General features: G+C 50.0%; 1 protein-coding gene across 2 annotated transcripts in view; it reads left to right on the forward strand.

Annotated features, from left to right (window-relative positions):
* Positions 1–43: 43 nt before the first annotated feature.
* atp13a2 (ATPase cation transporting 13A2) overlaps positions 44–13043 on the forward strand; it is a 117982-nt gene continuing 104982 nt past the window's right edge. The window contains exon 1 of one of the 2 annotated variants that reach the window (XM_068017391.1): positions 44–89. In XM_068017391.1, coding sequence (XP_067873492.1) covers positions 80–89 — 10 coding nt within the window. In that variant the 5' untranslated portion in view covers positions 44–79. The remainder of the gene's footprint in view (positions 90–13043) is intronic. The other variant, XM_068017389.1, reaches the window with a different exon arrangement.

Genomic DNA, 13043 nt, shown 5'->3' on the forward strand with positions numbered 1-13043 from the left:
AGGATTGGGCGTGACTGCGTGATGACGTAACACGTAGTGCGCGAGCCATCGAGAGTGATGAGAAGACGGCTGGGCGAAGATGAGCTCAGGTGAGGAGGACTGCAGGTGAGGGAGGGGGAGAAGAGGAGGAGGAGTGTAGGTGAGGGGGGAGAAGAGGAGGAGTGTAGGTGAGGGGGAGAAGTGGAGGAGGAGGACTGCAGGTGAGGGGGGAGAGGAGGAGGTGGAGGAGTGCAGGTGAGGGGGAGAGGAGGAGGTGGAGGAGTGCAGATGAGGGGGGAGAGGAGGAGGAGTGCAGGTGAGGGGGGAGAAGAGGAGGAGGAGTGCAGGTGAGGGGGGAGAAGAGGAGGAGGAGTGCAGGTGAGGGGGAAGAAGAGGAGGAGGAGTGCAGGTGAGGGGGGAGAAGAGGAGGAGGAGTGCAGGTGAGGGGGGAGAAGAGGAGGAGGAGGAGGAGTGCAGGTGAGGGGGGAGAAGAGGAGGAGGAGGAGTGCAGGTGAGGGGGGAGAAGAGGAGGAGGAGTGCAGGTGAGGGGGAAGAAGAGGAGGAGGAGTGCAGGTGAGGGGGGAGAAGAGGAGGAGGAGTGCAGGTGAGGGGGGAGAAGAGGAGGAGGAGGAGGAGTGCAGGTGAGGGGGGAGAAGAGGAGGAGGAGGAGGAGTGCAGGTGAGGGGGGAGAAGAGGAGGAGGAGGAGGAGGAGGAGTGCAGGTGAGGGGGGAGAAGAGGAGGAGGAGGAGGAGTGCAGGTGAGGGGGGAGAAGAGGAGGAGGAGGTGCAGGTGAGGGGGGCGAAGAGGAGGAGGAGGAGGAGTGCAGGTGAGGGGGGAGAAGAGGAGGAGGAGGAGGAGTGCAGGTGAGGGGGGAGAAGAGGAGGAGGAGGAGGAGTGCAGGTGAGGGGGGAGAAGAGGAGGAGGAGGAGGAGTGCAGGTGAGGGGGGAGAAGAGGAGGAGGAGGAGGAGTGCAGGTGAGGGGGGAGAAGAGGAGGAGGAGGAGGAGTGCAGGTGAGGGGGGAGAAGAGGAGGAGGAGGAGTGCAGGTGAGGGGGGAGAAGAGGAGGAGGAGGAGTGCAGGTGAGGGGGGAGAAGAGGAGGAGGAGGAGGAGTGCAGGTGAGGGGGGAGAAGAGGAGGAGGAGTGCAGGTGAGGGGGGAGAAGAGGAGGAGGAGGAGGAGTGCAGGTGAGGGGGGAGAAGAGGAGGAGGAGGAGGAGTGCAGGTGAGGGGGGAGAAGAGGAGGAGGAGGAGGAGTGCAGGTGAGGGGGGAGAAGAGGAGGAGGAGGAGTGCAGGTGAGGGGGGAGAAGAGGAGGAGGAGGAGGAGTGCAGGTGAGGGGGGAGAAGAGGAGGAGGAGGAGGAGTGCAGGTGAGGGGGGAGAAGAGGAGGAGGAGGAGGAGTGCAGGTGAGGGGGGAGAAGAGGAGGAGGAGGAGGAGTGCAGGTGAGGGGGGAGAAGAGGAGGAGGAGGAGGAGTGCAGGTGAGGGGGGAGAAGAGGAGGAGGAGGGGGGAGAAGAGGAGGAGGAGGAGGAGTGCAGGTGAGGGGGGAGAAGAGGAGGAGGAGGAGGAGTGCAGGTGAGGGGGGAGAAGAGGAGGAGGAGGAGGAGTGCAGGTGAGGGGGGAGAAGAGGAGGAGGAGGAGGAGGAGGAGGAGGAGGAGTGCAGGTGAGGGGGGAGAAGAGGAGGAGGAGGAGGAGGAGTGCAGGTGAGGGGGGAGAGGAGGAGGAGTGCAGGTGAGGGGGGAGAGGAGGAGGAGTGCAGGTGAGGGGGGAGAGGAGGAGGAGTGCAGGTGAGGGGGGAGAGGAGGAGGAGTGCAGGTGAGGGGGGAGAGGAGGAGGAGGAGGAGTGCAGGTGAGGGGGGAGAGGAGGAGGAGGAGGAGTGCAGGTGAGGGGGGAGAGGAGGAGGAGGAGGAGGAGTGCAGGTGAGGGGGGAGAGGAGGAGGAGGAGGAGGAGTGCAGGTGAGGGGGGAGAGGAGGAGGAGGACTGCAGGTGAGGGGGGAGAGGAGGAGGAGGACTGCAGGTGAGGGGGGAGAGGAGGAGGAGGACTGCAGGTGAGGGGGGAGAGGAGGAGGAGGAGGAGGAGGAAGATGACTGCAGGTGAGGGGGGAGAGGAGGAGGAGGACTGCAGGTGAGGGGGGAGAGGAGGAGGAGGACTGCAGGTGAGGGGGGAGAGGAGGAGGAGGAGGAGGACTGCAGGTGAGGGGGGAGAGGAGGAGGAGGAGGAGGAGGAGGACTGCAGGTGAGGGGGGAGCGGAGGAGCAGCAGGAGGACTGCAGGTGAGGGGGGAGAGGAGGAGGAGGAGGACTGCAGGTGAGGGGGGAGAGGAGGAGGAGGAGGAGGAGGACTGCAGGTGAGGGGGGAGAGGAGGAGGACTGCAGGTGAGGGGCGAGAGGAGGAGGACTGCAGGTGAGGGGGGAGAGGAGGAGGACTACTGCAGGTGAGGGGGAGAGGAGGACTACTGCAGGTGAGGGGGAGAGGAGGACTACTGCAGGTGAGGGGGAGAGGAGGACGAGGAGGACTGCAGGTGAGGGGGAGAGGAGGACGTGGAGGACTGCAGGTGAGGGGAGAGGAGGACGAGGAGGACTGCAGGTGAGGGGGCGGGAGGAGGACTGCAGGTGAGGCGGAGAGGAGGACGAGGAGGACTGCAGGTGAGGGGGAGAGGAGGAGGACTGCAGGTGAGGGGGGGCGGGAGAAGAAGAGGTGGACTCCAGGTGAGGGGGGTGGAAAGAGGTGGACTCCAGGTGAGGGGGCGGGGGGGTGAGGGGGGAAAGGTGGACTCCAGGTGAGGGCGTGCGGGAGAAGAAGAGGTGGACTCCAGGTGGGGGGGGGCGGGGGAGAGGGGGTGAAGAAGTGGACTCCAGTTGAGGGGGAAAGAGGAAGACTGAGAGGTGGAGAAGCACGTGAGGGGGTGGGGTGGGAGGATGCAGCCAGGTTAGGGGGTTTGGGAGGAATGGGTGTCAGTCGGAGGCAGTGATTCTGGCTCAGAGTGTGGTCTGGCATCTTGTTCCTCCTTCCCAATTCTGGTCCCCAATCTACTGCACCCTGTAACTCTATACCAACCCTTGGGGGGTGAGGGTTCAGGTTTAAGGCAATGCTGCAGTGAAGGACTTAGCCGACCACAGATATACTGCACGGCATTGCAATGTTCAATCCTCAATAGCATTGCTTATTTATCCGAAGCCATGTTTTATGGCATGAGCAACTTGCAATTGCGTAGTACCTTTTAATAGCAAAATATCTTCAAGTATCTAAGATTGGGGAGGGGGGAGGGGGGGGGGGGGGGGATGCGGATGGGGGGAGGAGGTGTTGAGGGGTGAGGAATACAGAGAAGTGACTGAAAGCTCTGAGGTATTAAGCACAGATTTAATTGTTCTTGCTTTGCAGTTTATTTTGTTTTAATTAAATGTTGAAATGCATAAGGACTATGGTGAACAGTTATGTTCCATTAGATAATGTATCTAGTTTCAACACCATTATTGTTTAACCCATGTTTAGTGCAGTTCAGTCCTAATAAATACTGAAGTCAAGTTTCTACTCTATTCACAGCTTCAGTTTTTGCAGTACTTGCCCAGTTATGACTGTTAACAGTGGTACTAGAGAATTTGAGACTGGGTTCCACAGAATCCCTTTTGCAATTCAGTGCATATTCAAGAATAGATTACAACGTACAAGACTATTAGAGACCAGAGCTTTTTATCTCGGCCCAATGTTCAAAGGGTACCGGTTAGTATACTCCTACTTTCATTGCTTTCTCCCCAAATATCTACAGAGTGTCTCCTGACAACGCAGCCAAGTGCCACTGTCATTACTGCAGTTCGAACTGCAGAATGCATTCACCTTGTGCAAGCTCAAAATGCACCCGAACTTTGCCAGCTTGCTAGTACTATTGTGCGCATGCGCCCGAATACGCCATCACACACAGGGACGTCAACCTCCAGCGCGGGTTTTGGAAAGCAGCCTCAATTGCCGCTTCTCTTCCCTGCTTCCTTTCCCAATCGGTGCCTCATTCGCTGCTTCTCTTCCCTGCTCTCTCCCGTACCTACCTGCTTACTGCTCCATTTCGGAGGCAACGGCGCCCAGTTGGGTGCGGGAGAGAGCGGCAGGATGGAGCGGCAAGAAGTTGGGTGCAGCGGGATGGAGCAGTGTGAAGTTGTGGGAGGGAATGGGAAACAGAAGTGGCAATCGCAAGAGGGTTCTGTGGGGGGTGGGGGGGGTGGTAGGTGGCAATCAGGGCCATTGAGGGGGTTTGGGGTCGAATTTTTTTTAACTGTTAAATTGTGCAGCGCCATCTTTATTACTGGCAGTTTCCTGAGATGTTGCAGGCAGTGACGTTTCTGTTGATGAGGCTCATTTGCATATGTGGCAGTACTGTGGTGCCTAGTCGTTTGACTGGACCCCATGAAGTTTCATGGCATCAGATCAAACATGGACAAGGAAACCTCCTGCTGATTACCACCTACCGCCCTCCCTCAGCTGATGAGTCAGTACTTGGATGTACTGAGGGTGGCAAGGGCACAGAATGTACTCTGGGTGGGGGACTTCAATGTCCATCACCAAGAATGGCTCGGTAGCACCACTACTGATTGAGCTGGCCAAGTCCTAAAGGACTTATCTGCTAGACTGGGTATGCGGCAGGTGGTGAGGGAACCAACAAGAGGGGAAAACATACTTGACCTCGTCCTCACCAATCTGCCTGCCGCAGATGCATCTGTCCATGACAGTATTGGTAGGAGTGACCACTGCACAGTCCTTGTGGAGACGAAGTCCCGCCTTCACATTGAGGATACCCTCCACCGTGTTGTGTGGCACTACCACCATGCTAAATGGGATAGATTTCGAACAGATCTAGCAATGCAAAACTGGGCATCCATGAGGCGCTGTGGGCCATCAACAGCAGCAGAATTGTACTCAACCACAATCTGTAATCTCATGGCCTGGCATATGCCCCACTCTACCATTACCATCAAGCCAGGAGACCAACCCTGGTTCAATGAAAAGTGCAGGAGGGCATGCCAGGAGCAGCACCAGGCATACCTCAAAATGAGGTGCCAACCTGGTGAAGCTACAACACAGGACTATCTGTGTGCCAGACTGCGTAAGCAGCATGTGATAGAGCTAAGCGATCCCATAACCAACGGATCAGATCTAAGCTCTGCAGTCCTGCTACATCCAGCCGTAAATGGTGGACAGTTAAACAACTGCCTGGAGGAGGTGGGTCCACAAAGATCCCCAACCTCAATGATGGGGGAGCTCAGCACATCAGTGCAAAAGATAAGGCTGAAGCATTTGCAATAATCTTCAGCCAGAAGTGCCGAGTTGATGATCCATCTCGGCCTCCTCCTGAAGTCCGCAGCATCACAGATGCCAGACTTCAGCCAATTTGATTCACTCCACGAGATATCAAGAAACAACTGAAGGCACTGGATACTGCAAAAGCTATGGGCCCTGACAATATTCCGGCAATAGTACTGAAGACCTGTGCTCCAGAACTTGCCGCGCCCCTAACCAAGCTGTTCCAGTACAGCTACAACACTGGCATCTATCCTGCAATGTGGAAAATTTCCCAGGTATGTCCTGTACACAAAAGCAGGACAAGTCCAACCCGGCCAATTACCATCCCATCAGCCTACTCCCAATCATCAGTAAAGTGATGGAAGGTGTCATCAACAGTGCCATCAAGTGGCACTTGCTTAGCAATAACCTGCTCAGTGATGCTCAGTTTGTGTTCTGCCAGGACCACTCAGCTCCTGACCTCATTACAGCCTTGGTTCAAACATGGACAAAAGAGCTGAACTCAAGAGGTGAGGTGAGAGTGACTGCCCTTGACATCAAGGCAGCATTTCACCGAGTATGGCATCAAGGAGCCCTAACAAAACTGAGGTCAATGGGAATCAGGGGGAAAACCCTCTGCTGACCTAGCGCAAAGGAAAATGGTTGTGGTTGTTGGAGGTCAATCATCTGAGCTCCAGGACATCACTGCAGGAGTTCCTCAGGGTAGTGTCCTAGGCCCAACCATCTTCAGCCGCTTCATCAATGGCCTTCCTTCAATCATAAGGTCAGAAGTGGGGATGTTGGCTGATGATTGCACAATGTTCACCATTCGCAACTCCTCAGGTACTGAAGCAGTCCGTGTAGAAATGCAGCAAGACCTGGACAATATCCAGGCTTGGGCTGATAAGTGGCAAGTAACATTCGCACCACACAAGTGCCAGGCAATGACCATCTCCGACAAGAGAGAATCTAACCATCGCCCCTTGACATTCAACAGCATTACCATCGCTGAATCCCCCACTATCAACATCCTAGGGGCTACCATTGACCAGAAACTGAACTGGAGTAGCCATATAAATACCGTGGCTACAAGAGCAGGTCAGAGGCTAGGAATCCTGCGGCGAGTAACTCACCTCCTGACACCCCAAAACCTGTCCACCATCGACAAGGCACAAGTCAGGAGTGTGATGGAATACTCTCCACTTGCCTGGATGGGTGCAGCTCCAACAACACTCAAGAAGCTCGACACCATCCAGGACAAAACAGCCTGCTTGATTGGCACCCCATCCCCAATATTCACTCCCTCCACCACCGACGCACAGTGGCAGCAGTGTGTACCATCTACAAGATGCACTGCAGCAAAACACCAAGGCTCCTTAGACAGCACCTTCCAAACTCGCAACCTCTACCAACTACAAGGACAAGGGCAGCAAATGCATGGGAACACCACCACCTGCAAGTTCCCTTCCAAGTCACACACCATCCTGACTTGGAACTATATCGCCGTTCCTTCACTGTCGCTGGGTCAAAATCCTGGAACTCACTTCCTAACAGCACTGTGGGTGTACCTACCCCACATGGACTGCAGCGGTTCAAGAAGGCAGCTCACCACTACCTTCTCAAGGGCAATTAGGGATGGGCAATAAATGCTGGCCAGGCCAACGACGCCCACATCCCATGGATTAACAGGATTAAGGATAATCCCAAAGCTTTTTATACGTATATAAAGAGCAAGGGAAAGGGTTGGCCCACTCCAGGACAGAGAAGGGAATCTATGTGTGGAGCCAGAGGAAATGGACGAGGTACTAAATGAGTACTTTGCGTCAGTATTCACCAAAGAGAAGGACTTGGTGGATGATGAGCCTAGGGAAGGGAGTGTAGATAGTCTCAGTTACTCATTATCAAAAAGGAGGAGGTGTTGGGTGTCTTGCAAAGCATTAAGGTAGATAAGTACCCAGGGCCTGTTGGGATCTACCCCAGAATACGAAGGGAGACAAGGGAAGAAATTGCTGGGGCCTTGACAGAAATCTTTGTATCCTCATTGGCTACAGGTGAGGTCCCAGAGGACTGGAGAATAGCCAATGTTGTTCCTTTGTTTAAGAAGGGTAGCAAGGATAATCCAGGAAATTATAGGCTGGTGAGTCTTAGGTCAGTGGTAGGGAAATTATTAGAGAGGATTCTTCGGGACAGAATTTACTCCCATTTGGAAACAAACGAACTTATTAGCAAGAGGCAGCATGGTTTTGTGAAGGGGAGGTCATGTCTCACTAATTTGATTGAGTTTTTTGAGGAAGTGACAAAGATGATTGGTGAAGGAAGGGCAGTGGATGTTATCTACATGGACTTCAGTAAAGCCTTTGACAAGGTCCCTCATGGCAGACTGGTACAAAAGGTGGAATCACACGGGATCAGAGGTGAGCTGGCAAGATGGATACAGAACTGGCTCAGTCATAGAAGACAGAGGGTAGCAGTGGAAGGGTGCTTTTCTGAATGGAGGGATGTGACTAGTGGTGTTCCGCAGGGATCTGTGCTGGGACCTTTACTGTTTGTAGTATATATAAATGATTTGGAGGAAAATGTAGCTGGTCTGATTAGTAAGTTTGCGGACGACACAAAGGTTGGTGGAGTTGCGGACAGTGATGAGGATTGTCAGAGGATACAGCAGGATATAGATCGGTTGGAGACTTGGGCGGAGAAATGGCAGATGGAGTTTAATCCAGACAAATGTGAGGTAATGCATTTTGGAAGCTCTAATGCAGGTGGGAAGTATACAGTAAATGGCAGAACCCTTAGGAGTATTGACAGGCAGAGAGATCGGGGCGTACAGGTCCACAGGTCACTGAAAGTGGCAACGCAGGTGGATAAGGTAGTCAAGAAGGCATACGGCATGCTTGCCTTCATCGTTCGGGGCATAGAGTATAAAAATTGGCAAGTCATGCTGCAGCTGTACAGAACTTTAGTTAGGCCACACTTAGAATATTGCGTGCAATTCTGGTCGCCACACTACCAGAAGGATGTGGAGGCTTTGGAGAGGGTATAGAAGAGGTTTACCAGGATGTTGCCTGGTCTGGAGGGCATTAGCTATGAGGAGAGGTTGGATAAACTCGGATTGTTTTCACTGGAACGACGGAGGTGGAGGGGCGACATGATAGAGGTTTACAAAGTTATGAGCAGCATGGACAGAGTGGATAGTCAGAAGCTTTTTCCCAGGGTGGAAGAGTTAGTTACTAGGGGACATAGGTTTAAGGTGAGAGGGGCAAAGTTTAGAGGGGATGTGCGAGGCAAGTTCTTTACACAGAGGGTGGTGAGTGCCTGGAACTTGCTGCCGGGGGAGGTGGTGGAAGCAGGTACGATAGTGACGTTTAAGAGGCATCTTGACAAATACATGAATAGGATGGGAATAGAGGGATACGGTCCCCGGAAGGGCAGAAGGTTTTAGTTTAGGCTAGTATCAAGATCGGCGCAGGCTTGGAGGGCCGAATGGCCTGTTCCTGTGCTGTACTGTTCTTTGTTCTTTGAATGGATGAAAAAAAAAGTTGCGTTGTCAGCAAACGCAGTCAAATATCTATCACGTTCCCTCTTAAATTTAGCCACATATTCTTTCTCCTTGGGCAATTATTTCAGAAATTAGCCAAGACTTAAAATTAATCTGTGCCTTGATGGTCTGTTTGTGTGAGTGAAATGTCCTGCAATAAATTGCAGTTATCTACCACCCCAGCCCTTGCTGATCTCTTCTGGCACCCTGACCCCCATTGCATTGAATTCAAAATCCTTGTCTTCAAGCCCTCCATTCTTTTACCCATTGTACTTTTGCAAGTTCCTCCAACCCTATGTTCCAGTCTGTGTCTTACAATCTCCCATATTTCTCCTCCCATATTGGCAAAGCTTTAATTGTCTTAGCCCTACTGGCTGGGATTCCCAGATGGGTACGCTAGCATCGTGGCTAGATTACTGGATTAGTAATCTGGAGGATGGTCTAATGATGCAGAGATATGAGTTCAAATCTCACCATGGGGAATTTAAATTCAGCTAATAAACTAAATCTGGAATAAATTAGTAATGGTGGCTGTGAAACTACCGTGTTGCTGAAAATCCATCTGGTTAACTAATGTCCTACTAATACTCTTTTAAGGGAAGGAAATCTGTTGTCCTTGTCCAGTCTGGCCTACATGTGATTCCAGACCCAAAGCAATGGGGTTGACTTTTAACTGCTGTCCAAAATATCCTCGCAATCCACTTGGTTGTATATGGATGAGCAATAAATGCTGCACTCGCTAATGATGCCCACATCCTGTGAATGAATTTTAAAACAAAACGTTGTCCCTAAACCCCTCTGCTTTGCCACCCTTTCTGCATCAGAAAACCTCCACAAAACTCTTTTGAATGTGCTTTCAGTCCTCTGTGAGTCATCCATGGGATGTTTAATTATGTTAAAAGGGTTATTATGTATGTGCAAATTGTTGATTCTGAAAATGTTGTGGCCTGCAATCAGTTGGCAAGTTGGAGCAGTAAGTCTATGAATCATGCCCAAAAATGCTGTGATTGAATCTGTCTGTAGGTCTGAGATCTGCCTGGGATTTGGAATTCTGTAGAATAGGCATATCATTGTTCTTTATTGTCACTGGGTCAAAATCCTGGCGCTCCTTCCCTACCAGTACTGTGAGCTACACCACTTGGACTGCAGCCGTTCAAGAAGGCAGCTCACTACCACCTTCCCGAGGGCAATTAGAGATGGACAATATATGCTAGCCTTGGCAATGGTGTTCACATTAAAGGCCTGCTCGGGTCTGCAAATGAAACCTGACCCAAGCCCGACAGGACCACATCCGACCCGAACCCAACTTGGCCCGAGTCCTTTCATTTTTTTCCCACACATGACCCGACAACCAGAATGTTCAGTGAACTGAGCTTCCGGTTTTCACTTTTTAAGCTTGTGCAGATAAGCAATAAAAACTGTAACTGGACTTGAAAGGTTGTTTAAAAAGTACATTAAGATTGGAGCCATGTACCGGAGGTGGTGATAGTGTGTCCGACCTGAGCCCGAATGCCGGACCTGGAAGAGCGACCCTACCAGACCCGAACCCAACGCATGTCGTCGGGTCCCGTCTGGTTCGGGTCGGGTAGCCATGCTCTAGTTCACATCCCATAAACAAATTAAAAAAAGAGTGACTGGGTTCACTGCCCTTCTGTCAAATAAGTAATGCAGTTGATTTGAATGCCACATGTGGATCTCGTAGTGTATCAGCTCCCACTTTCTCAACATATCTGTACTTGCTGAACTGCACTCGCTCCCTGTTCCGCAGTGCTTCATGAGTAGCAAATTACTTTTTGAAGTGAAGCCGCTGTTGCAATGCTGGTGATGTACAATTGTTTATAAATCTACCACTGATGTGAACAATTTTATAGCAAATTAAGAGTGTCACATAACATTCACATGTATTGGCTTAAGTGTGATTTTTTTTTTCTCTAATGCACTGATACCCATATTCTAGATAAGCCTGGTGACGACACTGTTAAGAGCTTTTATATGTGTTGCAACACAGGAAAATAAAAATACAGAACTGTGTTCATATTCAGATTGCATTGAGATTTGATGTACTATGAAGCCTCATCCATCTGAAGATGTGTTTGGTTATAGGTGAAAAATGACATTTTCTATTCTCATATTTGATATTTCTGACTGGGCAAACTCATGTCTCAGTTGAAGCTGAGCTACTGTTTCTTGAGCAGTAGCCTATATTTTCCAGAATGTAGTGGGCCCATGACATAAAACTACCTCTAAATTGGGCATTAGATTGACAGGTCTTACTCTTGGGGTATCTGTAGTTCAGGCTTTGGGATCGTGATGTATGTGTGTATATATTTAAAAAAAGTCTTCCATTTATATAGTGCCTTTCATGATCACAGGACACCCTAAAGTGCTTTTTAGCCAATGAAGTACTTTTGAAGTGTAGTCACTGTTACAGTGTAGGAATAGAAGTACAACTGGCTCCTCATCGCGAAAAAATAACTGTAGATCCACTTTTTCATAGGTTTACAATTCTGTCATCAGGTTAAAGGAAATGGTTTTAAAGCATTGAACCGTGTTTTCCTGGAACTTGGACTATAGAAATACTCCTGGCCTGGCCCCTCACTTTCTGTTCTCTGTAAACTTGAGGTCTGCAGCCTGTGTCCTAACTCACACCAAGTCCCAAATGTCCATCACTCCTGTGCTTGCTGGCTTGCATTGGCTCCCAGTTAAGCAGCATCTCAATTTAAACTTCCTATCCTTGTTTTCAGATCCCTCCATGGCCTGGCCCTACCTATTTTTGTAATCTCATCCAATCCCAGAACCTTCTGCGATATCTACGCTCCTCCAATTCTGGCTTCTTGAGCGTCGCCGATTTTAATGACTCTACCATTGGCAGCCATGCCTTCAGCTGCCAAGGCACTACGCTCTGGAATTCCATTCCTAAACCATTCTGCCTTTTTCCCTCACTTTCCTCCATTAAGATGCTCCCTAAAACCTAACTCTTCAACCAAACTTATGGTTATTTGCTCTAATGTCTCCTTTGTGATTCAGTGTCCAATTGTCACACTTTACTACATTAAAGGTGTTATATAAATGCAAGTTATTTTGATATTGAGTTTGGGTCTGATTTGCAGAGTAGAAGGAACATTGGTCTGTATCTGACCAATGCTAGATGGTGGCACTGTTGTATCTGAAATGGAAAGTGTTCCTTTCCTAAACATTGAACATCCCTCATCTTGGCTAATACAAAATTCATTTAAAAAAAAAAGGCAATGTCTGCTTGAACTGAGGCACATGCCCATATTATAAATTACTGCAAATCCTGACACATTGGACAATTCTCTATATGCTGTCTGTATTGTAACACTGTGTTGCAACGCTCAGCTTCAATGTAAACGATTGCCGTTGAATCATCATTTATTTAAAAGCATTTTAAAAAAAAAACTATTTTAAGCTGTTATGAAAAACGAAATCCGTCATCAACCACTTCATCCTTTTATTAAATTGTGTAAAACATAGACTGTTATAGACTGAAATATTACTAAAAGAAACAGGATTATCACACAAAAGTGAGAGGTTGTTCATTTTACAGTCTCAGACATGGCTCGGTTGGAGTCAGAAGGTTGTGAGTTCAAGTCCCACTCCAGAGACTTGAGTACAAAAATCTTATCTGACACTAACTGCAACAGTGCTGTTTATGCGAGCTTGCTGTGCACGTGCTGGCTGCTGTGGTTCCTGCATTGCAACTGTAGTGACACATCATGGCCAATTATGTATTTTTGAATTCCTTTTCGATGTCCGGAGATTGTGTAAGTTACTGTTTAAGTGTAACTGTCTTGCCTTTTATCTGATGCGCTTATCTATCCAAGTAACAAAAGACTTTAGAATGTAAAAGCAAAATGTTGCAGATACTGGAAATCTGAAATAAAAATGGAGAAAGCTGGATATACTCAGGTCAGGCAGCAGCCTGGAGAGAGAAACAGAGTTAATGCTTCAGGTTGATGACCTCAGAATCATAGTCATAGAGTTATACAGCACAGATACAGGCCCTTCGGCCCATCGTATCTGTGCCGGCCATCAAGCATCTAACTATTCTAATCTCATTTTCCAGCACTTGGCCCGTTGCCTTGTATGCTATGGCGTTTCAAGTGCTCATCTAAATACTTCTTAAATATTCTGAGGGTTCCTGCCTCGACCACCCCTTCAGGCAGTGCATTCCAGATTCCAACCACCCTCTGGGTGAAAATTTCTTTCCTCAAATCCCCTCTAAACCTCCTGCACCTT

Source organism: Heterodontus francisci, chromosome 37 (assembly GCF_036365525.1).
Source record: "Heterodontus francisci isolate sHetFra1 chromosome 37, sHetFra1.hap1, whole genome shotgun sequence".
Lineage (NCBI taxonomy): Eukaryota > Metazoa > Chordata > Chondrichthyes > Heterodontiformes > Heterodontidae > Heterodontus > Heterodontus francisci.